General features: G+C 35.5%; 1 protein-coding gene across 1 annotated transcript in view; it reads right to left on the reverse strand.

Annotated features, from left to right (window-relative positions):
- Positions 1-404: 404 nt before the first annotated feature.
- The window catches only part of Vps13c (vacuolar protein sorting 13 homolog C), a gene marked incomplete at its 5' end in the record, with an annotated part of 141,251 nt that continues 115,128 nt past the window's right edge, over positions 405-26,527 (reverse strand). The window contains 17 exons of the mRNA XM_033756248.1: positions 405-1,658; positions 2,180-2,263; positions 4,161-4,284; positions 6,620-6,708; positions 11,280-11,394; positions 11,899-12,022; positions 14,741-14,786; positions 15,978-16,141; positions 16,472-16,547; positions 17,865-17,978; positions 18,915-18,996; positions 20,631-20,764; positions 22,615-22,728; positions 22,845-22,956; positions 23,626-23,695; positions 23,796-23,877; positions 24,714-24,854. Coding sequence (XP_033612139.1) covers positions 1,557-1,658; positions 2,180-2,263; positions 4,161-4,284; positions 6,620-6,708; positions 11,280-11,394; positions 11,899-12,022; positions 14,741-14,786; positions 15,978-16,141; positions 16,472-16,547; positions 17,865-17,978; positions 18,915-18,996; positions 20,631-20,764; positions 22,615-22,728; positions 22,845-22,956; positions 23,626-23,695; positions 23,796-23,877; positions 24,714-24,854 — 1,773 coding nt within the window. The remainder of the gene's footprint in view (positions 1,659-2,179; positions 2,264-4,160; positions 4,285-6,619; positions 6,709-11,279; positions 11,395-11,898; positions 12,023-14,740; positions 14,787-15,977; positions 16,142-16,471; positions 16,548-17,864; positions 17,979-18,914; positions 18,997-20,630; positions 20,765-22,614; positions 22,729-22,844; positions 22,957-23,625; positions 23,696-23,795; positions 23,878-24,713; positions 24,855-26,527) is intronic.

Genomic DNA, 26,527 nt, shown 5'->3' on the forward strand with positions numbered 1-26,527 from the left:
TAATACTTTTATTTACAGAAATTAAAAAGGACAAATGATGAAAAGGCAAGGTCTGTGAGAAACCAGACCTCTAGGACTGTAATCACTGCATTCTCTTCTGCAACACCAGGAAAATTTTTAGTTCTATGGCCAGGTCTTAAAAAACTTGAACAATGATAACAGACCAGCTACTACACAACAGTAAGAACAGACCAAATCGCGTTCCTGCACAGCTTCATCTCACCACTGATGTGGTGATTTGAAATAAACTCTAATTCAACACCATGAGTAAATCTTAAGCTCCATCCAAATTAAATACTTTTGAGTTTCTTTTTTTTTTTTTTGGTACCAGAGACCAAACTCAGGTCCCTGCTTGCGCAAGGCAGGTGGTGGAACCGCTGAGCTAAATCCCCAGCCTTTTTGAGTTTTTTTTTTTTTTTAAGTTTTAAAAGTCACGTGTCTTTGGAAGAAAAATGCAGAGAGGATAAAAACATATTGAATTGATGCCCTCACACCTGCTCCTCAAAGAATACATGTAACAGTTCTTCTCCAGTGTTGTTATATACCTACCTGTACTTATGTATACGTACAGCAACTCGAGATTTTTCATTTTCCCTGGTATTTAAAATACATTTATAAGTATGCACTAGAATCAAATGCTAATTTATGATGCCCTTGAAAGTCTTTTAACTCTAAGAACCAACTTCTAAGAATACAAAAATATTGCATTTTACATATTTCTGAATCCCAAAAAACTTAAAAAGTGCAGTATTTACATTTATCAGCAAATCACAACTGTGTCATATGAGCTCATCGTAAGAGCATGTAAATAACTTTCAAAATTTTGTGAATGCTACATTACAGACAATTGAGTGCATCCATTTGATTGATTGATTGACTGATTGATTTGGTACTGGGGATCAAACTTGGGTCCTTGAGAATGCAAGGTGGCAGCACCACTGAGCTAAATCCCCGGCCCTAGTGTAGCTGGTTTAAGGTGTGACTGCCCATGTTTCCTTTTCACAGTGCAAGGAAAAAAAAATAAGCACCAAAGCAAAACTTGTGCTATTAGGAGAAAATTGTGTTTTCATGAAGAAAAATAAAGAACAAAAACACATGTCATTTCTCCCTTTAGTGGCTTTTCTTTGGACAATTATCTGGTTTACCAAAAATGTTCTTTCAGTTCAATAACTGAACAAATTACTTTTAAACAAAATGTCAAAGTGTACAGCATTTGTCTTTGGCTAAAACCTTTCAGAGCGTACTGCTCATTCTAAATTCATTCTTTAGCAAAGACTTTAAACATAAACCTGCTGCCCTATGATTCATGTGTTAAAGAAAAGTCCAGTCCAAGTCTGAAGCGTTATTTCTTTAAGAGTCTGACCCATTCAAGCAGCAGTCTACAGGTGGACTAATATACACATGATTACAAAATTAACTGTCAAGACTAAAAGCTTGGAGGGGGAATCCAGGATTAGCTATTCTAAAATAATAAAACTAAACCATTGCCTAAAAACCTCTTTAGCAGGACACAGAGGGTGCTTTCTTCACCAGTACCAGCCCTCTGGGACCAGTGACTACGATGCTACTTGGGACCTGAGAAGTTTCACTGACGACTGCTTCATCAGCTTTTGCTGATGCCTCCTTGACTGTGCATTCTCGATGGCACAAAAGGCTCTCTGTAAAATAAAAGCTGCATTATGAACTGGAAAGACAAGTTCAGGCTCAATCAGCAAAATGGAAAGGAACAGAAGCAAGAGGTGGAGCTCTCACAGCCCTGATCTGATCCCACTGCACATGTCATGCAAATACAATCTCTGCATTCTAGGGAGTCCACGGTTATTCTACATGTATCTACCCACCCAAAGCTGTAACTACAAGAGCCCTGGGGAGAAATGATGGGTATTAGTCATAACAGGCTTAAAAAAAAAAATTCTTTCAACTAAAAAACTCAAAAGGGCATTCTTTACACATTTTATTTTTTGAGACACTGGGAAGTGAACCCTGGGCCTTGGGCCTGCTTGGCAAGTGCTCTACCACTGAGCTATATCCAATGCCCTTTTTAATTTTTGAGATGGGCATTTGCTAAGTCACCTAGGCTGCTCTCAATCTTGCAATCCTCCTGTCTCAGCTTCCTGAGTAGGAGGGACTGTATGTGTATACCACTATACCCAGTGAGGGGTTCTTTAAAACAGTTTACCTGTGCTGTGGTGTTATCTTTCAGGTAAATTTTCCGAAGACAGCCTGGACTGGCACCATCTTTTTTCTGAAATAGACCTTGCTCCTGTTTCAAAAGAACAATGGCAAAACAGACATTACTCTTGAAAAGAAAAAAAAAAAATCACAACCTTTAATTGGATGCTTAAATGTCATCTGTATTTCACAACCAGTAGACTACCTACATCTATGTATTCAAGTATGAAATAAATCATCTCTGTACAAAGACTGATGTCATATGTAAGTTGTTAGAATTTATGAAACTGGATGAGAGTATAAAATAATGGCTTTCTGCAGGCTATGACAAACAGCCTACAGAAACACCACCTGATAACTCATCACATCTGACAAATCAAAAAGCCCTTCCTTCACTTTCCTGGCTGACAGACAAAATTCTCACATAAAGTACACAGAATCAATTCCTACCAATGATGCAAAAGAGCAATGATAAGTGAGGAAACTGCAAAATATATGCACAGTGACACAGTATGTCCTAGCCTGGAAACTGTGTCTCATATACCAGACTGTGTCTCTTATCTTCAGACTGTGAACCTACAAAGAGGCAAAGCTGAAATACAGAAGGGTGGGATGATATGGCAGTCCTTTCTACTGGTAAATTTTCATGAAAAGAACAGTAAACACAAAGGACAACAGTACTTTCATCTTTATGAAACTGCCTGGTGAATGCTTTTCAGAAATTCAGAAATGGGAATAATAACACCATCATTATTCAGGAAAAATAAAGATAACTACGGAAACTCTCATACTTGACAATTTGTAGAGTTTTTAAGGGATGAAAATACATTTATAACATATATAATAACATGCTTCAAAGTTAAATGAGTTAACTAAGTAAAATAAGTGATATGATCTTTATTACTTATTTTTTTTGCTTTAATATTCATTTTCTTTTTTTCTCTTTTTATTGAGTTTATTGGTATATTCTAGGTATACAGTACAGTTATTTATTAATTACTGACTGTGTAATTAAAAGTTCCTTCTTAGAAAATGACAGCAGGGAAGACATGAAACTATTGTCATATACTTAAACTGTACTAGTATTTATAAATGCCAAATATTACAAAACAGGGCAGGGGATTTAGCCAGCGGTTCGGTGGCCTGCCTTGCAAGTGCAAGGACCTGAGTTCAATCCCCGGTACAAAAAAAAAATTACAAAACATAGCTATTTTAGACATCTTTATTTTTACCAAAGTATTTAATAATTGCCTAAAAAATTTAAAAGGGGATTATTTCCAGAAATGGCAAACATTATAGCAAAATAAGTACCATACGATGTTCTAAAAAAACACTACTTATGTTTAACTATACCAAAAAAGGAAATACTAGAGTGTCAGCATCCGCATTCTTTTGATAAACTAATATTTCACTCTATGTATCTGTCAAAAAAGAGAGTAACACATATAACTTAATCATGCATCTTTCCTTACTTCTATTACGGTGTGAATCAGAAGGCTGCTGTGCTCAGAGGTGGGGCTCTGGGAAGGTGGTCACAAGGCACTAACCACGGCTAACCCACTGGTGAGTCCACAGCTCAATGTGCTGTTTGGCAGTGGGGCCTGTGGGAGGTCACAGGGCAGTGGGGAGCCCCAGAAGGCTGCATTCTGTGTCAGGCCCCCTTCCTCCAGCTCTCTGACTCTTCCCTGCTCACTTTGTTTTCTGGCTACGAGTACAGCAGCTTCTCTCCTCCGTGCCCTTCCACTATGACGTTCCTGCCCTGGAACCAGCCAAACATGGACTGAAACCTCTAAAACCATGAGCCCAAATAAACCCTTTCTCTTGTAAGTTGTTTCTGTTATTTGTAGTGAAAATGTGACTAACACAGCACCTCTGCACAGAGTAATAGTAATAATAATTATTCCTTCAAACACGTTGTGTAGTTAACTGCAAAACAGAAAGTACTGGTTTCCACACATTTAATGAAGGTATGATTCACAGTAGCTTACCTTAACTGAAATCTGGAGCAGATTCTCTTTCACACTAGGAGGAAGTACAAAATCTTCAAATGGACACTGCCAGTCTATAAACATATGGCCTAGGATTTCAACTTCCTTTAGGCAGAGCACTCGCCTACCTCGCAAAAGAAAACAAAAACATACAGGTACTGATGAAGACATGTCACATGATAAGCAAATATGACACCTGATATCTAACAAAGCAGACTTTCAAAAATTCCTGTCTCCCCAACCTTAAAGAATTCAGAAAAGTATGACTTTATTTTTTGAATGACCAAAACCCTCAGTGGGAATTCATCTTTGACACACATAAAGAATGGGTTATACTCTCACCTGAGAAGCAATGAAGTCAGAGCCTGTGAAAATATTTTACTTGGAAAATTATTAATTGCTCTTTACCGTCAGTCATTTATGCCTGCTAGTCAAGAAAGAACACGTAGGAAAAGTCACAAACCTCCAAAGTCAGTGAAGATTCACTTTGGGTTTGCTAATAAACACCAGATCTGGAAACTTTAACACTAATATACTCTACCACAGAGGAAGTACCTCATTTTACTCAACAGCAATTAAAAAAATAACAGAATGTTTAAAGGACACCCACATCGACCTCCCAGGCTGCAATTCATGATAATTACTGATATAACTGTATTTTATATTTAAGGTCTTATTACAGAAAACAAAGTAGAGCAGCAGGACTATTATTCCAACAAATATGGAGGGTGTAAGAAAAATAATGAAGATAAGGTTTCTATTTAAGTCTGGAGGGGAAATAACATGCAAGTAAATGCTACAACACAAGAGGAGTGTGGGGACAGAGGGGTAGAAAAACCCTTGGGAGCATGGGAGAGAGGGTCAGATCACACTGGCACAGATGACATCAGCATTGATGCAAGAAAGGAAATGACAGCCTAGAGGAAAAGCACAGTGACAAATATAGGGTACTAAGAAGGGAACTTATTTGAGGAACATGGAGGTCTGCAGCTGGAGTCCCAGATATATTCCATGGCGAGAAAATTAGCTCAGTGCCAGATCTTGAAGGGCCCTTTTTTTTTCCTGTTTAAAGAAATATTGACTTTAATCTATAAGCAACAGGAAATGATATGTTTCTTATTTTTAGTCATGGATATAGCAGCAAAGGGAGGGGAGGTAGCCCAGGAAGTTCCTGCAACAGTCCACACAGCAGACATAGAGAGCTTCAATGAGGGCAGTGCTGCAGGGAGAGTAAGGAAAGGCCTGGACTCTGGGTCTGTACAATGAAGCCATAAATGGCCCTGCTGATTAACGCGGTGTACGGAACAAGTATGGGTGCTGGCACTGCACTGTACTTATTAGCAGAGTTGCTACTGAAATTTGAGGCTTGCTTGGGACTATACTGAGCACCATAGGAAATTCAGTGTCTACAGCCCAAGGTTAGGAAGGGCCAGTGGTGTCCTCCAATGACTGTGACAACCTCCAACACCTCACCTGTCCACAAGTCTGTAGAGGGTGGATCACACTCCCCACCCTCAAATCCAGTGGAGAATGAGACGGCAGGGCTAAGAGCTAAAGATGGGTATTATACAGCACAGTGTTAAACACAATTCACACACCCAAATATCTTTACATTTGTTTTTCTTCTCCTGACCACCCAATAATATGCTACTGCACTGCTACAACTGCTTTATTCTCTTACTTCTGTTCCACCTTGACCAAAGTTCCAGCCTCAGGAACCCTCTTCTGTTTGACATATTCCCACAAGGGAATCTCAACTCCTCATTCTTATTCTAACTCCTACTGTCTGTCTGTCCATCCATCCATCTCTGTCTTATTGACTACTAAGGCATCTATACTTTGAAATCATAAAGCTGCGAAATTCAACTAAAAAAACAAAAACAAGAAACTCATCATCTTTTTCCTCAAATTACTGTAAGTAGTACCAACTGCTCTTGGCACTCGAATCCCAAACCCAGACAGCTATATTACCTTCTCTGTCATTTCCTATCCATCACCAAAGCCTGTCTTTCTAACCCTTACTTTCTCTCTCACTCTTCTAGTCTAGCTCATCACTTCCTCCCAAGATCCAGAGTCACTGTGGTGGTTAGGACTCTTGGATGGTGTCCAAGAGTCCCCATCCTCTAATATACTGTCTATATAATCCCTAGGACCCTCAGTATGATGGATTTCATTCCTACGACTAGATTGTTCTTAGAAGGCATGGGTGACTTTAAGCAAAAACAATTTATGTAGTGGGTCTCAATCATATACACTGCTTAAATCTAGCTCAGATTCCAAGAAGTCAAAGGTATTTCCTGTTCCTAGATAGGCAGACACATTATTGTCAAAATGGTTGTGCTTCCAAAACTGACAGATTCAGTGTGAGCATTCCTCCCACAACTAGAGAAAACAACCCTAAAATCAAACAGAATCAAAGAGACCCAGAGTAACACAAAAATGTCACCTGAACTTCATACCTATTTGTAACCATAAAGACTGTACTCTTGCTTCCAAGAACAGCACAGTGGTATTGGTAAATCTCTCCTTCCAATTTTTTTATTTGATTCTGAAAAAGAAACAAGGCTCAAAAGTATATAAATTTAAGTAAATATTTGTATAACAGCTAATATGTAGTCACAGGGTTTTGAACAAACCTATTAAAATCAAAAGTACAATTCTACATATTAGCACATGAAACTAGAAAAGTTTTCATAACACACTTATAAATTAACCTCCACTATTTTCTTAAAAGAAAATTATGCATTAAATGCTTACCAAGTGATCTTCTGGTAAAATAAATTTTACTCTGTGATAACTTAGATATTTAAAATATCTACCAGAAATAATCACACTTTAAATAAGGAAAAAAACAAACATATGCTAATACAAAACGACTTCACTGACATTTCAGTAGTCCTCACACTGCTGTGCACAGCAAAGCCTTCAGGGTGGGTTTATGAATGACCTAACAGAATACAAAATTTTGAAAATATGGTTCTGCAACACTTTCTAGAGAACAGTGCATATTTTCATCAGACTTTTTGAGAGGGTTGGGTGAAAAGTTAAGTCTAAATCACTGATTTATATAGAGGTGGATATAAGACGTGATAAAATTCTAAGATAACTGATGATTACTGTTTTTTAGTATCTGCTTGTATAGATTAAATTCACACTGAAATGCATATTCATATAAGAAATTCTATTTCTGATAAAAATTTCAATATTAATATAAATATGATTTTCTAAGATTTCAAAATATTTGGCATGATTTATTTCTAGAGAATAACAAGCATAAAATAATTCAAGTATAAATCATAGCACATTAAAATATTTATTTTTCTTTTCAGCTCTCTTAAAACTATTGACTTGAATTAGTCAACACATTAAAAAACAAAATGGCTTTTATAATGAATACTAAAATATTACTGATAACAATATCTATAATACATAAAGACCAGAGGATAATATATTTGAAAGTACAGAAGATAAATATAATGAACAAATAAGACTGTAACATTTTATAACCAAGAATACAATACCAATATTAATGGAAAATATCAATACAATCACAAGCAGAAAAAGCACACTTGTAGATATTATTTTAATGCTTGAATACACATTTTTAAAAGGTGCTGGTCCCAGTCATTCCTTAAAAACGACAAAGGCCATGAACAAAGCAGAGAAACCTGCACAGACCTGAGGTCTCAGCCTCAGAATGAAGCAGTCACAACTTTCACAGCAAGGGGCACCTGCTGCACAGCTCACATGTGAACTGGCTAAGTACTTTCGTCACTTAAGCCTCAATTTCTTCCAAGAGAAAATGGGAAAAGAATATAATAATTGTGTGCATTTATTTTCAGCTTGAAATTTAAAAGTTAAAATATTTAGAGATGCAAGTACAAGAATTAATATCAACTTATCTTTTATACATTTCATTAGTTATTGACCATAGTGCTTCGACCATCTAAAGCTTTTAAAGTGTAACATCACCCTCACACACTTTAGCAAACCTTCTTCTTGGTACTACTAAAAACCCACTACGCTCTGAGATTCAGAGGAAGATAATTACTGATGGCAGCAGGAGTCCACAGCCTTTGATAAAATCTCCACCCTCCTCAGGATGTAACTTGAGGAGTTTAACAATAGGATGCAAAAGCCCTTTACTCAGTGATTCATTTTTTTTTAGTTCATTCTAAGCAAATAACACAAGACAGGAAAAAGCAAAATGTACACTGATGTTTATCACAGCATTATTGCTGTTAGCAAAATAATAAAAACAATTTTAATAACATGAATTAAAAATAAAATACATGATGTAAGGTTACCTAAACAGATGGCAATGCAAAAATTTAAAATGTTAATGAAGCACTGCTAAGAATATGCAAAATATAATTAAAAAGGAAAGGCAAGGAACACCATTTTAAATCTTGTATACTCTGAACCAAAACAAATATTAAATATAAAACTGGCTATGCATATATACATACAGTAAATAGTAATTATCCTAGAAGAGAGGAGAAGCAGAAGAATATAGGTTATGAAAACAGGGCACGTGAAATTTTTAAAGCTAAGTATTAAAGAGCACAGAGCAATCTCAGCAGGAAATAAATGGGGATCAAAAGACCACCAAATAAATTACAATAAGATATGAGATGACATCATTTTACACTCTAGTACTCTGCTATTTGCTTTTTATTATATTTGGTACCCTAAGGACATGTGTCTTTTTAAAAATATCCAGTACAGTTTAAATAATCAATAAATACTTCTTACCAAAATTGAGCACAACAAGACAGTAAGGGGTGAAATGGCCTAAATTTCTCAATATGTGTGCTTGCCACCCCTGGGGAAAAAAAAATCAAGTCTTCTCAATAACCTACATTGTATTTCTTCCAGTAATTATAAAAATACATTTCAGTTTAAAGGGTTTTACAAAATAAATCAGACAAGATGGCTATATTTACATAAAGTTTCTTGAGGTTTTGTACTTGCTGACATACATTTGTTTTTAAATTTCACAAGGAAAAGCTTAATAGGGAGCTAAACTAATATAAAAACAAGTAAACAAACAAACAAACAAAAAAACCTTAAAGTATGGATTCCCAAAAGTTGTCTTGTTATAATTGTGATATAGCCAGGAAAATTAAAAATCCCTATTTTTATTCAAGAATCTTAGGAAGGGCAACTTTCTGACAAGATAGCATCTTGAATTAATTACTGTGCTTGATTCTCATAGAAATTGTATATGCATGGAAAATTCTGCCTTCTCTCAATTATCTAGTCACAAGAGAAGTTTGTCGGCTACTTTTAAATGTCTTACGTTTTGCTCTACTTGGTGTCTTAAGGATAAAAGTTGTGTGTGCTAGCGGGTGGTGGGTGCCGCTGCTGGGGACTGACCCAGGGGCTGGAACATGCTAGGCAAGTGCTCTACCCACAAGCTACTTCTCCAGCCCCAAGAGCAACAGTCTTGTTTCTTTTGTATACCTAGCATTGGCTGGTTTTTTGGATGCCATTTGTATTCTGTAAAGTGCTTAGTTTAAATGTGAATCATTCAAAAGATTATTATTATAACTGCAGTTTAAAAAAATACACAATCTAACTGATTAGTTGCTGTATGTTAATAGCTTCATGCAACACATTAGAAATCTAGGTTTGTACTTTCGTTTCAATTCTGTGCAGAGCATAAAACTGTGAGATAAGATGCTGCTAACCCAATTAAACAGTTCCATAATTTATTAAAAATTTTTTAGCTAATTACATACTCTATTTCTATTTACACTAACTAAACCTAGAAATTACAAAGCATAACCAAAAAAGAGGCTGGATATTTGAAAAACCATAAATGCAGGATTGAGAATGTATGTAACATGAGATTAAAAAGGGAAAAGGAAACAGTCTCAAAACTGATGTGACAACTCTCATCTGAAGTCTAAAGACAGACTCAGAGCAACTGACATTTCACTTACTAAAACATATGTCCCCAGTTAATTGTCCCATAACTTTGGTAAATTTAGTAATTTGTAAAGCAAAAATCTACATAATATTCCATCATCATGACTTGTACACATAAGAATACATTCAATAGACCAAATATAAAAACTACCCTTTTTCTAACTTTACCTGAAATGCATATAAACACCATAAGATAAAATTTTCAAAATGACTAAAATTAATCTGCTTCAGGTCTTTCACCTACTAAAGGGAGATCAGCCATTTCCTACAACCTTTCATCTTTTATACTGATCTCTTTTTCCCTAACATTGTATTACTAGATACACTACCACTTTCATTTGTAGTCAAACTATGATCAAAAGTTCAGATGGAGAAAAGAGTTGTATGGACAATTTCACTAAAGCTGACTCTCAATCTAACTCACACACAGTCAATAACACAGTTTGTTTCGATTTAAGGATGAAATCAAGAAGTAGTATAGGAAACATTTACTCTTGTATTTCCAGTTCTTGCTGTGTAGGCAGAAAAAGAAAGAAAATAAAGTTAGAAGCAAGCAAAAAGATAAAATGGAATCATATACAATAAAAACCAAAGGCTAAAAAATAATTAAGAGCTATTTATCTTAAAGTCAAGGAAGGAAAATATTAATAAACTGTCTTTGGGGGAAAGTCAGTGATGGGAAAACAGCAACTTACTTATGTATACACTGTTTAAATATAATAGTTAAAACTAAAAGACTGAAAACCTTAAGAGGTTAACAAAACTGTAACTGTATGCCACCTTGTTCCCTCTCCTCCAGTTATGTTTACCTGAATATAACTAGATTTAAAAAGTCGTGCCAATAAACTAATTTGGTGGGGAGAAAAAGCAGCAGTAAAATTCCAGTAATTAGCTACAAAGCAGGAAACCAAAGCTAACAACGTTATTAACTAAATGAATACAACCTATGACATCTTAGCATTATCTTTTCTGCACCGAAAAGCTTTGCTCCTGTGCAGAAGAAACTCACCAGTTATTTACATTTAGCATGCTATGCTAAAATAGAAAAACAATCAAAATCTATTCTACAAACCATGTATAACCCTTCAATGAAGTTCATCAGTTAAGAGCTTTAAGAACTGAAATCCTGGTTCTAGGAATCCTTAAAATTCAACTGTGCTTGTGAACATGAAGAACAGAACTTACCTCAAACAAGTCATAGCCCTCTGACTCCTGTCTGTCGTATGGACGAATGATGCCATCCTCCTGGATCAGGCGAGGGGGGCGGAGGCTCGACACTTCCTCAGCTGATTCTGCTGCCCTAAACAAGGAGCAGAAAATGTATACTATGTGAGAGTCCTTCAGAATAAATACAAATACACGTGTTGATTAAACATACAAATATCTGACAAAAATCAACAATAATGGATGTAGCCTGCTCCAAATAAAGCAAAGAGTATTAAGTCCAAATCTGAATCTACATTCCCTAACCTCTTCTGCTGAGGAGACTGAGGCAGAAGGATCACAAGTACCAGACCAGCCTAGGAAACTTAGCCCTGTCTCAAAATAAAAAACAAAAAAGGACTTTGGATATAGATCAGTGGTACAATGCCCCTGGGTTTGATCTTCCGTACTGCCAGTATATATGTATGTATATTTGAAAAAAAGAGAAATTGAACAATAAGAGTCTTTTCTTATTCCTTTCTGGTGGCCCTTTATCTTGTCAAGCTGTCACACCTTCCAATTAGATTATAACTATCCTAAGAGTGGGCGAACTGTTCAACCCATCTCTGAGGCAGCACTACGTACAAGTGGTAAAGCTCACCTCTGAATGCCCTGGAAGGCGCTGCTGGCCATGTCAACGATCCCTCCGGTTGGACGAGCCACAGCACCCACAAGCCCTTTCCCAATTCCTTTAAAAAATCCAGCAGCTCCCTCCTTTTTGGCACCTTCAGAAAACAAAAGAAGTAAGCATACAAAGATATTTTAAAATGAACAACTTTGAATTCAACAGAAACGTGGGCCAAACTCAGCTAAAAGAACTTGGCTTTCCTAGAGAAGTTAAATTTAATCCTCACGTGAGAAAACAGTGGTCCTCAAAGTGTGTTAAATGCAAATTCTTGGGCCCCAAACCTGGACCTTAAATCAAAAACCCATTGGGTGGGGCCAGTGATCAGTGGCGATAAGCACTGCAGGTAATCCCGGGCAGGCGTGCGCAAGTTTGAGAGCTGCTTGTGAGTTTAGTCCAGCACCTGTCACTGGAAGGCTTGAGAACTGATCGGAAAACATTCCTGTTTTTTAGGGCAGTCATCAAGATTTTTCAAGCAATATACTTTTTAAAATGTATCAGATTACTGGAAAAAGTTAAATCACCACAACTTTTAAAAATTTGTATCATACCTCAAAAGAAACACTGGGTTCATCGCAATCCCTCACTTGCGCCCAGCTCTTCCTCATCTGATCCACCCCATTTACTCTTCCTTTCTTCCTGCTCCCTCTCCAGATTCTGGTATTCACCTAGACATACTTTCTATCTCACCAGATTTGCCTAGTTGGGAACATTTCACAACACAGAATTACTCAGTCTGTAGTCTCGTGTGCCTGGCTTTCTCCACTTCAGACCATGTTTTCAAGGTTCATCCATCTTGTAGCATGTACTAGTGTTTGATTTCTTTTCATGGCATGACAATATTCCATTGTATAGAAATGCCATATTCCAATTACTCATGCAACAAGTGAAAGACAGTCAGGTCCTTCTGCCTACAGTGAATATGCTGCTGACAGTTTGTGTTTGAACATCTCTTCTCAACTCTCTCGGGTAAATACCTTAGACCAGAACAGAAGATGCATGTGACAAGCCACACGAAACCTTTGGAGGCAGAGCCAGATTCTTCCTCCACAGGAGCTGGACTACTTTACACTCCCATTAGCAATGCATGAGGTCTCCAATTTCCCCCACACTGTCTTGATTTTAGCCATCTTAACAGGTGTAAAGTGGTATCTTACTGTGATTTGATGTACACTTCCCTGATGACTAATCAGATGTGCCTGTTAGCCTTTTGTAAAAGTGATCAAAAATATGTTGAAAGTTTAAATTTGAGAAACATTTATAGTACAGGAAAGGACACACTATTGAGAATCTCCCTCAAAATCCTTCTCCCTCCTCTAAGCACACTCATCCCATCCCTCGTGCCACTTCCTAAAGTAGTCCTGGAAGCCTTCTTTCATGGATGTCTTTAATTGCACAGTCGTGGCTGCCTCAATGTTCTGGATCGATCCAAAACACTTACCTTTAATGGCCACTTTACCTTTGGGAAAGAGTCAAAGGTGGGATGGTGCCAGATCCAGCAAACAAAAGGGAGGAGGACACAGTAGTTTCTAAAGCCTGCCTTCCTGCTGGATGGTCCTCCACAGCAACGTTCACTGTATTTTGGATCACACCTTGTAAGGACACCAAAGGGAAGTTCCAGAACTGCTTCAGAAGTGGCAAGACAGCAGGATGAGTGTTTCAAGCAAAGGGGAATATGCTGAGGGGAAACAACTGCATTGTCTTCTACTGTACTACGTTTTAAACACTTAAACATTCATCATATATTTCAGTCACATCTCATATATCTTATTTGGAGAAATGCCTATTCATATTCTTTGCCCATTTAAATCAAGAGTTGTAAGAGTTCTTTATACATTCAGTGTACAAGTCTTTCATCAAATATATAGTTTATAAAAATTTTCTCCCATTCTGTTGACTGTCATTTCCCTTTCTTGATGGTGTCCTTGTAGGCATGAAAATTTTTAATTCTGATGCAGTTTAGTTTATCTACTTTTTTTTTTTTTTAACCTGTGCTTTTGGTGTTACATCTACAAAGCCTAAGCCTAACCCAAAGTAATGGGGATTTGCTCCTATATTTTCTTCTGAGTTCTATACTTCTGCTCTTATGTTTAGGTGTTTAGCCTATTCTGAGTCCATTTTTATGTACTACAGTGTAGGTAGGGGTCCAATTTTATTCTTCACATGTGGATTTCCAGTTGTCTCAGCACCATCTGCTGAAAAGACTACGCTTTCCTTATAGATTTATCTTGGCACCCTTGCAGCATCAATCGACCATACCTGTAAGGGTTTATTTCTGGACTGTCAACTGTCAGTTACATCCTACTGACTGATCTATATGTCTGTTCTTACTACAGCGTTACACTATAACAAGTGTTAAAATTAGGAAGTGTAAGTTTTCCAAATTTGCTCTTCTTTTTTCAAGACCGTGTCAGCTATTCTGGGACTCCCGAATTTACATCTAAATTTCAGATTCAGCTTGACAACTGCTGCAAAAAAGCCAACTGGGGTTCTGACGGATTGCATTGAAGAAATATGTGCCTTTAAATGAGATTATAAAAAAGATAACCACAAAAAACACCAAGTCAATCACGAGTGAGGGTCTCAAAGAATCTACTTTGCTGATGGTCCTGATGAAAACAGCATTCCAAGTCTGAATCATAATCGCTACTTACTGTCACTTCTTTCTGAGGAAAATACACTAAACAATTTAAGACTATGAATACCAAATGTAGTCAGCAGTTTTCTCAAATATCTTGCAGCAACAACATCTATTATGTTTATCAAGCATCGCCTCTTCAGATTTTTTTTTTACTGGATGGAAATATTCTCAACCTACCTTCCACAGGTTTTTTTATTATTCCAGTCATTCCATCAACAACTCCCTGAAAGAGAAATCAATCATAAAGACTCCCAGGAGAGAAGGTGCTTAATCTTAAACCAACCACTAGAGGTCTCTACAAACATACTATACACAATTAAAAATTTTAAGACTGAAGACCCTCTTAATGTAAACGTGTACACACATTATGATCTTTAAAAATATTAAATCACTGAAATTTTTAAATGAAAACATCCCATAGAAGTAAAAGGTTGCAGTAGAACGGATAAAAAGATCCTACATCTGGCTCTGTTACCTGTCAGCTGTATGAGTATGGGCAACTGATTCAATCTCTGTAAGCCTCAGTTTCCACATCAAAAAAATTTAGTTGTTATTAGATGACTTTTTAATTTAACAGAAGTATACAAAACTGAAAATAAAGGAAACTCCCAAGGATAGCATTAAATAATCTGACAAATATAGCATTTCAGAGAATTTAAGACACAGCTTTTAAAAATCACTGGCTCAAACAGCAGTTGCAGTTTTATGAAATTATTTTCAAAATTAAAACATTAATATAGTTACACATTCTTACTAACTGCCAAAACTGGAAGTGTAAAATCACCTCCATATTCTGTATGTCTCCATGTCAAACGGACAAAGGTGGGATTCACACTGAAGAACACCCTAAACTGAAAAGACCAGCTATTTCTGGAAGAAGGCAAGGAGTGATCACAGTATACTAGCCATGCCTGTAATGTTTCAATTACCTATTAAAAGGAGAACATATATGTTCTTATAATTACATATAAGGAGAATATTCAAACAGGACCTGTATCATTAAGCAATATTCATATGTTACCAATATACACTTAAAATTACTGAAAACTAAGGAAAGGCAGACTGCACTCTGTCCCACTTAACTTCCACAGATTCCTTTCAAGAATATGGGTGGCTAAAGATGGCCTGAAGAGCTCCACTGCCCTCATGGAGCCTCTTTACCACACTAGTGCTCAAGTGCCACCATTCTGGTTTCATTCCAGCTCAAATGAAAAATTATGTCTGGTGTTTGACGGCACCTCTTTGGGGAGTATGAGGGACAAGGAGAGAAAAAAGAAAACCATCAAGTCCACAAATTACCCTGCTGCTCCTTGGACAGACCTAGACCCCTGAGTCCCAACGGCATCTAGACTGCAAACTTCAAAGTGTTCACATAGAAGTGAAAGGTTTCTTGAAGACTAAGCAGGAGACTTACTAGCAGGAAGCCCTTTCCTCCTCTGGCCAGGCTATCTCCAAAATCTTTAGGTTGTCGGCCCATCTCTTCTCGTCTTTTTTGCTGATATTCTTTGTCCATTGTAATTGCTGCCAAACCTTTCCCAACAGAACCAGTGATTCGAGATACAACTCCTGCTGCACCACCTATCAAAAGCCCAGAGGAGAAAGTCATGTTGGTCCTGTGGGAGGCATCTTCACAACACATAGCATGCAACTGCTTTAAATTAATAATTCTGTCTCACTCAAAAATGAAACTTTTTTGCCATCCATCAATATTTAAGGTACACTAATTCACCGATACAAAGACATATTTAAAAACTAGCAGACCAATATTATTTTCCATTTAAAAACATGAAAACATGTCTTCCAACAAATTAAGTGATCCCACTTATTAAATATAATCATTTGCTTTTCATAAACAATACATTCTATATTAATAAAATATACACATGCACTTCAACTGGTGATACATACCTACTGTGTGTCCAAAGAGACTTCTTACTCCAATCACTAATCCCTCAGCAAATTCTTCAGGACCTTGAACAGCACCCTGGCCCAAAGGAAGTTTACTATTGAAAATTTAGTTATGAGAAAGTAGATTCATTCATAGGTAAATGGGTACATTTTGAGAATATACTCCTAAATGAAATAAATAAGTCACACATATGCAAATACCAAATAGTTTCTCTGGTGTGAAAAACTAAATAGTACTCAAGATCCTAACGGGACAATTAGCAATGTGAAATGGAAGAAAAGGACCAAAGGTGTAGGGACAGTGAGAAGGATAGGGAAAGGGGAATAAGGGAAAAGGAAAAAAATATGAGGAAATGTAAAAAATGGAATTAAAGTGTTTGAAGGTGGGGAAGGGAGGGGGGGGGTGAAAGGATTATGGGGACAAGGGGAAAAAATGAGAACCAAGACCTGGCATGTAAAGGTACTAGATCCCAATAATGAATGTAACTGTACTGTCTACCTAGAATATACCAATAAATTCAATTAGAAAAAAAAGATAATTTAGTTAAAGTTTAAGACTTTTAAAACTTCAGGGTTTTCATTAATACAGTCAGTGTGTAAAGATCCATAAAGATTAAAATAAAGTAATTTTTATCTTATATCTCAAGTATTGACAGAACACTCGTTCTGCTCAGAGATATTTTCTACCCACACGACCTCAGGAATTTCTGTGAGAAAAACTGGACAGACATAAATCACTGGCTTTAATGTAACGTCATCCTCATAGCACAAAGCTGTATTAGACTGTGGAAGCCAGCTGCACTGCTAACAGGACCAACCAAATCCATATATTTTTGGCTCTCTTGTTCTCCCGCTTATTCTTTCTGCTTCGTCCTTCCAAAGTCCTCACTACACTGGGCTCCCAGGCTCTTTAAAGGAGCTGCACAAAGGAGAGGAAAGCTTGAATGTGAAAGTATGTTAGTTTTTAACGTCCCGTTAGTTCTTACTACAGTGGTGCAACAGCCTCAAAATAATCTTTAATCTACCTGGCATTCTAAATATTCTAATAACTACATTAAATCCAAGAGCACAGGCCTGTTTCCTTGTCCAGATAAGCATTACAGTGCTCATTTAATTCTTTTTTTTTAAAGCTTTTTGTTTTGTGTTTTGGTACCAGGGATTCAACTCAGGACCTTGCACTTGCAAGGCAGGCAGCAGAACCACTGAGCTAATCCACAGACAAGGGCTCATTTAATTTTAAGACAAACTTTCAATGTCACCTTAAGTATTTTTAAAGAAATCAAATTGATTCTTATTATGTAAATACTATTCAGTTCCTAGATAAAATTAAAATATAAATTACTGTTATTAAAAAATATGTATACCCATACTTAAATTAAAAAAAAATCAGTACCTGGAAGGGTTCATAGAATAATGCTTCAACTCCTTCAGACAGACCTCTAATTAATCCAAATGGGTTTCCAAGCACATCTAAGCCCAACACAAGGACATACATCTGTTTCAAGAACTAAGGAAGACAAAAGGTAAACTGAGTTCTTAGCAGCTGTTCACAGAAACAGCATCATGATATAGTAGTGGGGAGGGTATTACAGATTAGCTTAGGGTAAAGAAAAGCTATGTAATCACCACCACCACATTCATTAACTGATCTTTCACTGCATACCAGGTGCTATACTAGAATGGCTTTCAAATTAGAACAAAGTTTTAGGTACAGTCTGATCCCTTAGTAGTTATAAGGCCTTCGACAAATCACGAAGTCTCTATTAGCCTCAGTCTTCTCATCTATAAAATAGGAAGCTACATCAGCCTTGCATGGCTGAGTATACCTATTAAATGAACACAGAATTCACTAATGGTTGTTGTTATTTTTACCTTACCATCACCACTACTTTAAAATTACATGGAGAATAATTAGACACTAAAACAAAAAATAAGAGAAATTAAATCCTTATTTGAACATGTAATTACCATAATGTCTATACATACTACAGAGGAAAAGCTCTTCCAGCAGAAGACGGAAAAAGGAAATCACTCATACTTTCAGGGCACAGCAATAGTACCCACCGAGCTGCTCACCTAAGGACCCACAGGCTAACAGGCACACAGGGAGGAAACTCGCCCACAATTTCTCTTGCAACTCCACTACACTATTTTTACAGACAACAGTCCCAGAACTCAAAAGTAATGATGCCAAAAATCACAATTCTTTCCCAAAGTGGTAATAATTACAAAGGGGAAAAGGTACAGGAGGAAATTTTTAAAACATGTGTAATGGTGGTACAATTAAAGAACAGAAATTAATCATTTAAGAAAACCATTAAGTAATGAGATTATAAATTCAGGTAAATTATGTAAACATTATATTTACAAAGCACACAAAAATGTTTTATTTTTATATTTTATTAAGTATATTCCCCTACAAGCTACTCTGATAAGAAATTACCTGTTCACTGTAGTGCCTAACAACACTCCATACAAGCTGATCTCTCTTGTAAAATTGGTACTGTATTTCATAATAAGCAAGTCTGGCAGGAGAAAAAGGAAAATGTCAAGATACTATAATTATATTCTCGAAAAAAGGACTTAGAATTTCAGTTAATAGCTAGCAATAGTCACAGCTAATTCTTTCTTAACTTTCTATTGACACAATTTATGACTGAAATCTTAATATTATGGTAACAAAATTATTATAAAAACAGCATTCTCGTGTAAGCTTATGAAAAATACATGCAAGAGTAAACAATTTTTAAAAGTCAACTACAATCTCACCACTCTACATTTTTTTCAAGTTTTCTCATCATTTCATTTCCCACTTTTAATTCTTTTCTATACAATTATATAAAGTACTTAAAATATCTTATTGCCATGTTTACATTCAAGCACTGTGGATAAATATTTCTTTTTATCTTTACTCAAAATTTCACAAAACCACTTTGAATAGATGCACAGCATTCCACGTGACAGGATTAAAATGATCGATTCTTCCACTGTCCCACAAGTCCAATTTTGTGTAATATTTAATGTTGCCATGTGTATGTTGACTGTAACTCTTTGGCTGCTTTTCAAGATTATTTTTTGGACTGACCAAACTCCCAAAGCAGAATTATTGAATGAGAGACCACAGAAGCAGACTTTTGATATATGCATAGCTTTCCACTTAAACTAATAGCATACAAAAAGTGTCCATTTCTTAGGCCTACCCCATCTACTACTATTATCACTCAATTTTAAAATTTGTGATAATTTACACTAATTTGCATGTGCTTTTGATAAATAATAAAATCAGACATTTCAAGTACTGATCAGTCACTTTATCTTTCCTTTTTGTGAGTTACCTCTTATTGTAAACTCACTAGTACACCACTGGAATTTTTAGGGTTTTCTTTTTAATGGTTAATATTAAGATTATTAATCATCCCTGCATCATATTGCTCATATTTCCTCAGCTTTTCAATCTTCATTGAATTTACTATGAAATATTTCATTTTTAATGTAGTCCAATCTATTTTGTATTTTCCAGGGACATTTTTCTCACTGCTTTTAGGTTCAGATTTCTTCTACTGACAGATCTGCTAACAATTAACTTTTTGTCAAGTCTTTCTGGTTTGAATTTTACTCAGTATTTTATCCTTTGTTTCTTATGAAATTTAGTAGTTCCCATGTGAGGTAGCTAAAAGAATTTTCTCCCAGCTAACTCCTTGTTCCAATACCACTGTTGAATATGCAATTCTGTAAACAGTTATTAAATTTCAATGTAACTGGCATACATAAATATCCTCATATTAAAGGTAGCAAGAAGTTCTTTCTATACTTTGCTATTTGGTTACACTGAAATATCATCCAACTGCTATGTATTTCTAAATACAGTTCTATTTTCAATGGTCAATTCATTCATATACCATACTAAAATAATTAAATTTTAATTCTATACTCATATTATGTAGATATGGACAATCAAAGAAAATAGAAGATTCTTCACCCTTATTATTATTATCAATACACTAACACATCTAAAAGACTATAATCAGAAATGGACCAAACTCTTCAAGTAGTAAGAATTATTAATTTCCTAAACTAATATTACACAAATGGAAAAATTAATATGGAGAACCCAGTGTTGGTATAGATGCCTCCTAATGTCCTGGAACAGAAGTCTTACTTGAATATAAGATCATCCACATCAGTCAGAGTGGCACCTATGCTTTTCAGCAGCAGGTTGACAGATTGGATTGCAATCATTTCCTGTTTATCTGATTCTTCATCTCCAGAACTCAACGACAGACTCAAATGCAACTAGAAGAGATTTAACATTCAATAAATGAAAGTGAAAAACAAAAAATTTACATAATAGGAACCAGATCTTCCAATGCAACCACATGTATCTTTCCTGTACCCAATATAGAGAACAATCCACTTATATCTGTCATTTTTTTATATACATACAAATAGTATGTCTCAAAAATAGAGTTCTATTTTCATTCCAAGTGTATAAATATCACTGTGTTAACATGAAGGAAGCAAAAACTGTTTACAAAAATGGGATAATTATTTTAAGAAAACATCAACTGGTACACAGTCTGCCAGCCAAAATACCAGAGTATTTATTTTCATCCAATTAAGGTATATAACTCATGACAATTAACAATAACAATTATGCTATAGTTATACCATAAAAATAATTAGCAATGGCATGACAATTATGGAACAATTAGCAAGTTGCCAAACAAACATCTGAAAGAATTATAAGGTTTTCAGTTTGCATGATGCCTTCAACTCAATACTTAAAGAGGAGATTTTCACCTCCCTAATCAGCTTCCATTTTATCCAAGAGCAACATTAGTGCAACAGAATAGGAAGACACAGGCAAAAGGTACCTCAACATGTGTAAATAAAGCAGACAGATTACTTTCCTTCCTCCTTCTATACTCCCTAGACATTTCACCTGACCCATCTAGAGCTCAGGTAAAGTGGACTCCACACAAGACTAGGAAAGCTCATTTTTATGTTTGGTTTTTTTTTTTTACTGTGGTGTCCACCCATGTGCAGTCAGTTAAGTGTTGGGATCCAGTAAGTGTTAGGCTCTACCTCTCCCTAAAGCAATCAACATGGATTATAAAAATAAATATGGTTCAGTCTTCATTATCCCACTTCACAGCATAATTTCCCAGTGTGTTCAAGAACATGAAAAGGCAAATTATCAATCTTTAAATATACCCCCAGATCATAAATTCCATGAAGTCATTTCATATCTAAATAGCAATTTGGATAATATGCATTCAGCGAATTTTTGTTGAAGGTTATTATTTAATTCCATACATAACAGATTTTCACTTACTAATGACAAACTGTATAACCTATCACAAAAAATAATGACAATTTTAAATCTGCTATTATGCATGTCTAATATCAAGTTAATATCACTATAAAATAATTCAATTTTATAAAACCATTCATGTAAGCTCAGTGGATTGGTGAATACAATTGAAAATAAAATGTTGTAAACAGTTTTTGAGAATGTAAAGGATCATCAATATTTTACAGTTTCTTAATTGTAAATCCGGCCCATTACACAAGTTTAGAGCATTATGGTTGGTAGGATTTGTAAATTTACTAAGTAGTCACCTTTCCCTGTAAAAGCTAAAAAGAACAAAAGGGGAAAGGGAAATGGGTTCATAAAGTACAAAATCAGGCAAGTGAAAGGTATCCAATTTTCCACTCCCTCAGTTACAATCAAATTTCGGAAGGGGGAGAAACATCACATCAACAGTATAATAACAACTTCAGCGTTTTCACATTCTGGTTAGGGCAACCATTACAGCTTTCTATTTAGACAGTGATAGCAGTTACAAAGTGCAACCAAAACATTAGATGTTGGTGAGCACTTCTACAATTAATTAAGAAATGCCTTTGTCAGCTTCTTCCTTGAGTAAAGGGTTATTAATCCAAGACTAGAGAACATGCTCTAGTGGTTTCTCTGTGGGAATTATGACTGTACATCTGCTACAGAGACTGTCTTAATTATTACCATTCATCAAAGAAAGTTCTCACCAAATATTTGATGTAACAGATTAAAGACTATACTTGTACACAGACCTTTTAAAGTCCTAAAACAATTACATTAACATTTCAAAATAATAACAAACCTTAATAGGAGAAATATGGAAATGTTCAAAGAAACTGAGAATTGACATATCAGTCATTGAAGTCTCCATTAATTCTGTGTTTAGAGCATCGATATCTTGTTGGATTAACTTTGTCTGAAAAAAATTAAATCAAGAGTTTCTTTTAATTTTTTTCTGTATTACAATTATCTTTATAAACAGCTGACTGAAACATCCCATCAATAGTTTTCCCTAGGAATAAAAACTGTTACCCGTTTGCTTTCAGCATCTGGGTCAGTTGCTGGAGTAAACAGTGCAACAAGAGCTCCAAGAAACCCCTGGTCCACTTTTAAGGCCATTTCCTGGATCAGGACCATGAAATACCTGTAGGAAAAAAAAAAAATTCCTAAGATGGAAAAGCGTTTCAATCAAACTTGGTAACTTTCAATGTATAACTTGATCAAAAGGCACAGTTATGATACCATTTATCTCTTAAAAACTATGTTAAGGTCAAATCCTACTTAGACTGAGAATTTTCATTACAGTGAAAGTTTCATTTTTGGGTAATACTACTGCATTAACACTCAGTACCTAAAAACCTCACAGTAGAGATAAACAAAATCAGAAGAAGGCCAGGGATTTAGCTCAATGGTTCCACTGCCTGCCTCACAAGTGCAAGGTCCTGAGTTCAATCCCCAGTACCAAAAAAAAAAAAAAACAAAAAAAAGGAAGATATAGCATGTATCATTTGATTTTTAAAGTTTACAGCAATTGCTTTAAAGAACACAACTCATAAATACAAATATCACTGACACATCATTATTTTATATTCTAATTGAAGTTATAAAATGAAGGTGATTGATGGAATTCTACATTTTAGAATATGTATAAACTATAATTAAAATAAGGGTAAAAATTCCTTCGCCAAAAGTGGATTAGTACGTTCAATTGGAAAATAACTGTACAGAGAAATCACTTTCAAAAAGAACAAAATTTATTTTCCAAATAAATTCTCATTTTAGATTCCTTTAAACAGTGAAAATCTTTACTTACTTAAACTGTAAGACTTTACTGTACTCATTAAATCTTGTGATGACACTCACATCAATAAAAGGTTTGGGCTCTAAAAGGAAGAACACAACAACAAAAAAACTAATCTTTATACAAGATAAACTAATAACTTAACTTTCATGAACAACGTATGCCTGTATTTCTCTTGTTACCTGAATCCAAAGCAATGGACTTTGGAGGAGCCACAGGATGAAATACAACACGGAACATCGTACCTGGTAACTGATTATCAACCTGAAAGAAAAGACAACCAACATAGGTTTGAATTAACTTGTACTGTCAGAGACAGGATTACAGAAGCAGCTGCTACTGTCATCGTAACTGAGAATCTGCTTGTACATGTGGTACTTTAAAACCACTAAAACTTCTTATATACCTCAGCAGGGCACAAGCCTTTACATAAAATATACAAATTCCTTCATAACTTCATTAACATATACACTATCAGTGCAAATTTTTGAACCTATGAATCCTGTGAGATTTCTACTGTCTACAACTTAAATAAAATGCAAGCAGACTAATGAAATTAGCATATACAGAATAAAGAAGAAAAAATGAAAGTATCTTAAATAACTTTAATACTTAAAAAGAAGGAAGACGGAGGGGGGGCTGAGAGGAAGGAAGCAATCAACTATCCAAAAGCAACCTCCAATAAAAGCTCCCATGAAGAAAAACAAACGAATATCCCATTTTGGAATCCCATTACAAATGCAAAGGTACATTTAAACATCATGTCCTCTTGGTGTAAGAAAGCACCCTTGCAGGTTAACTGGCCCGATTCAACAGTTTCAAGAGTCACATGGTCTTTGAATGCAGACTGTAAGGGAGATCTAAATTCACAGGATATATGAGAGAAAGAGAAAAAAGCATGCAAACAAAATAAGAGATACCAACTTCTGTTTTTATTATTTTGGTGCTGGGGATTGAAACTGGGGCCTCATGTGCTCAACCACTGAAATACACTCTTAGCTCCACAAAAGATAGCAACTTTAACATAAACAGGGAGATTTCATTCTCAAGATTATCAAGGTGATTAAGAATATTTATTTAAATGAGGATGATAATATTACCTGTAGCCAGTACAACCTGGCCCTTAAACTCCTCTGATGTGGAGACTGCTTAAATTCAACCTGAATTCCTGATAGAAAATCTCGTTTAATAGGGCACCGAATAGGAAGACGCATTTCCATGGGAACTTTATCAAAATTAACCTGGAAAAAAGCATATTTTTGATGAGCTGGTATTAGCAGAGTATCACATTTTAGATGTCTGTGTCTTGATGAAACCAAATGAAGAATATCTTTATCTGTGTCTCCCCAAAAGAGCTTTAGGTCATCATCTCAGATCTCTGAAGCAGAATCACTCTTCCAAGAAAGTTACTAGGAAAACAAGCATTCTGAAGGTTTCCGATTACAGAATCTGTATTTAAATAAACACTTTATCTACATTTTAACAGTAATGAATAGTTCTCAATAATTCTTAACAAACTCTGTTTTACAATGTATAAATACCTTGTTATGCCTTACACAAATGGTACAGCACCCCCAACCCCACTAAACATTTAAGCACAGCCAGCACTGATGGGGTGGGCGGGGAACACAGCTGCAGATTCTGTACAGATTCTGCTCTCAGACACCAAAACAAAGGCCAGAGTACACATGAAGAAAGCAAGCTGGAGACAGCTCAAGTTTCTGGAATCTTCTTGCAGCCAATATGACTTTCAGTTTTTGCTCTGGAAGGTCTCACCTTTATTTATGGATGCCTCCCCATATCCAACAACCATTCAAATTTAATGAATTTAATTAAGCATGATTTTGTAGGTTTTCAAAAGAAGTAATAAAACTGTCATTATTTAGTAAGATACAGGTGTTCAAAATGTAAGAGTAAAATTTTCAATACTGCATAATGAAAAGTTTCACAAAATTGATTTATAAACAGAACAAGTTACAAAAATACAGAAAAACATTTAAATAGGTCTTCATACTATATGATTATATTAATATTATACAGTATTTTAATTATATACTAAAACTATTAAGAGTTTAGTTACTAATATATATACCAATTTCTACACATACTGGACATAAAACTATTCACTCTAAATACCAACAACAGCAAAATATAGCTATAAAACTATAAACCTATAACACTCAAAGTAAAAAACTCAGGGGTATCTTTCCAAAAGAACTAAAAGAATCCTATCACAGAGAAGTATGCACACCCATGTTTATAGTGGCACAGTTTGTAATAGCTAAATCTTGGAAACAGCCCATTTGCCCATCCGTTGGAAACTGGATAAAGAAGACGTGGCTTTTCTATAAAATGGAATATTACTCAGCCATAAAGAACGAGAAAATAGATTCATTCATAGAAAAATGGATACATATTGAAGATATACTCCTAAGTGAAATAAATAAGTCACACATGTGTAAATACCGAATAGTTTCCCTGGTGTGAATAATCTGCAATAATACCTAAGATCCTAATAAGATTACTGACATTTAGAAATGGGAAGAAAGGAGCTAAAGGTGTAGGGAAGGTGGGATGGGTAGGGGAAGGGTAATAAGGGGAAAAGAAAAAAATGTGAGATAATGAAAAGATGAAAATAAAGTGTTTGTAGATGGGGAGGGGAGGAGGGGTTGAAGGGAGGGCAGGGGTAAGGGGAAAAAATGAGAACCAAGACTTGTCATGTAGAGGTACAAGATTCCCAACAATGAATGTAACTGTACTGTATCCCTAAAATGTACCAATAAACTCAATTCCCAGAGTTTTGTCATGTAGAGGTACAAGATTCCCAACAATGAATGTAACTGTACTGTATCCCTAAAATGTACCAATAAACTCAATTAAAGCTGAAAAAAAATTTTAAAAAATTACTGCTAAA

The sequence above is a fragment of the Fukomys damarensis genome, unplaced genomic scaffold, assembly GCF_012274545.1.
Source record: "Fukomys damarensis isolate Sample0158 unplaced genomic scaffold, DMR_v1.0_HiC HiC_scaffold_25, whole genome shotgun sequence".
Lineage (NCBI taxonomy): Eukaryota > Metazoa > Chordata > Mammalia > Rodentia > Bathyergidae > Fukomys > Fukomys damarensis.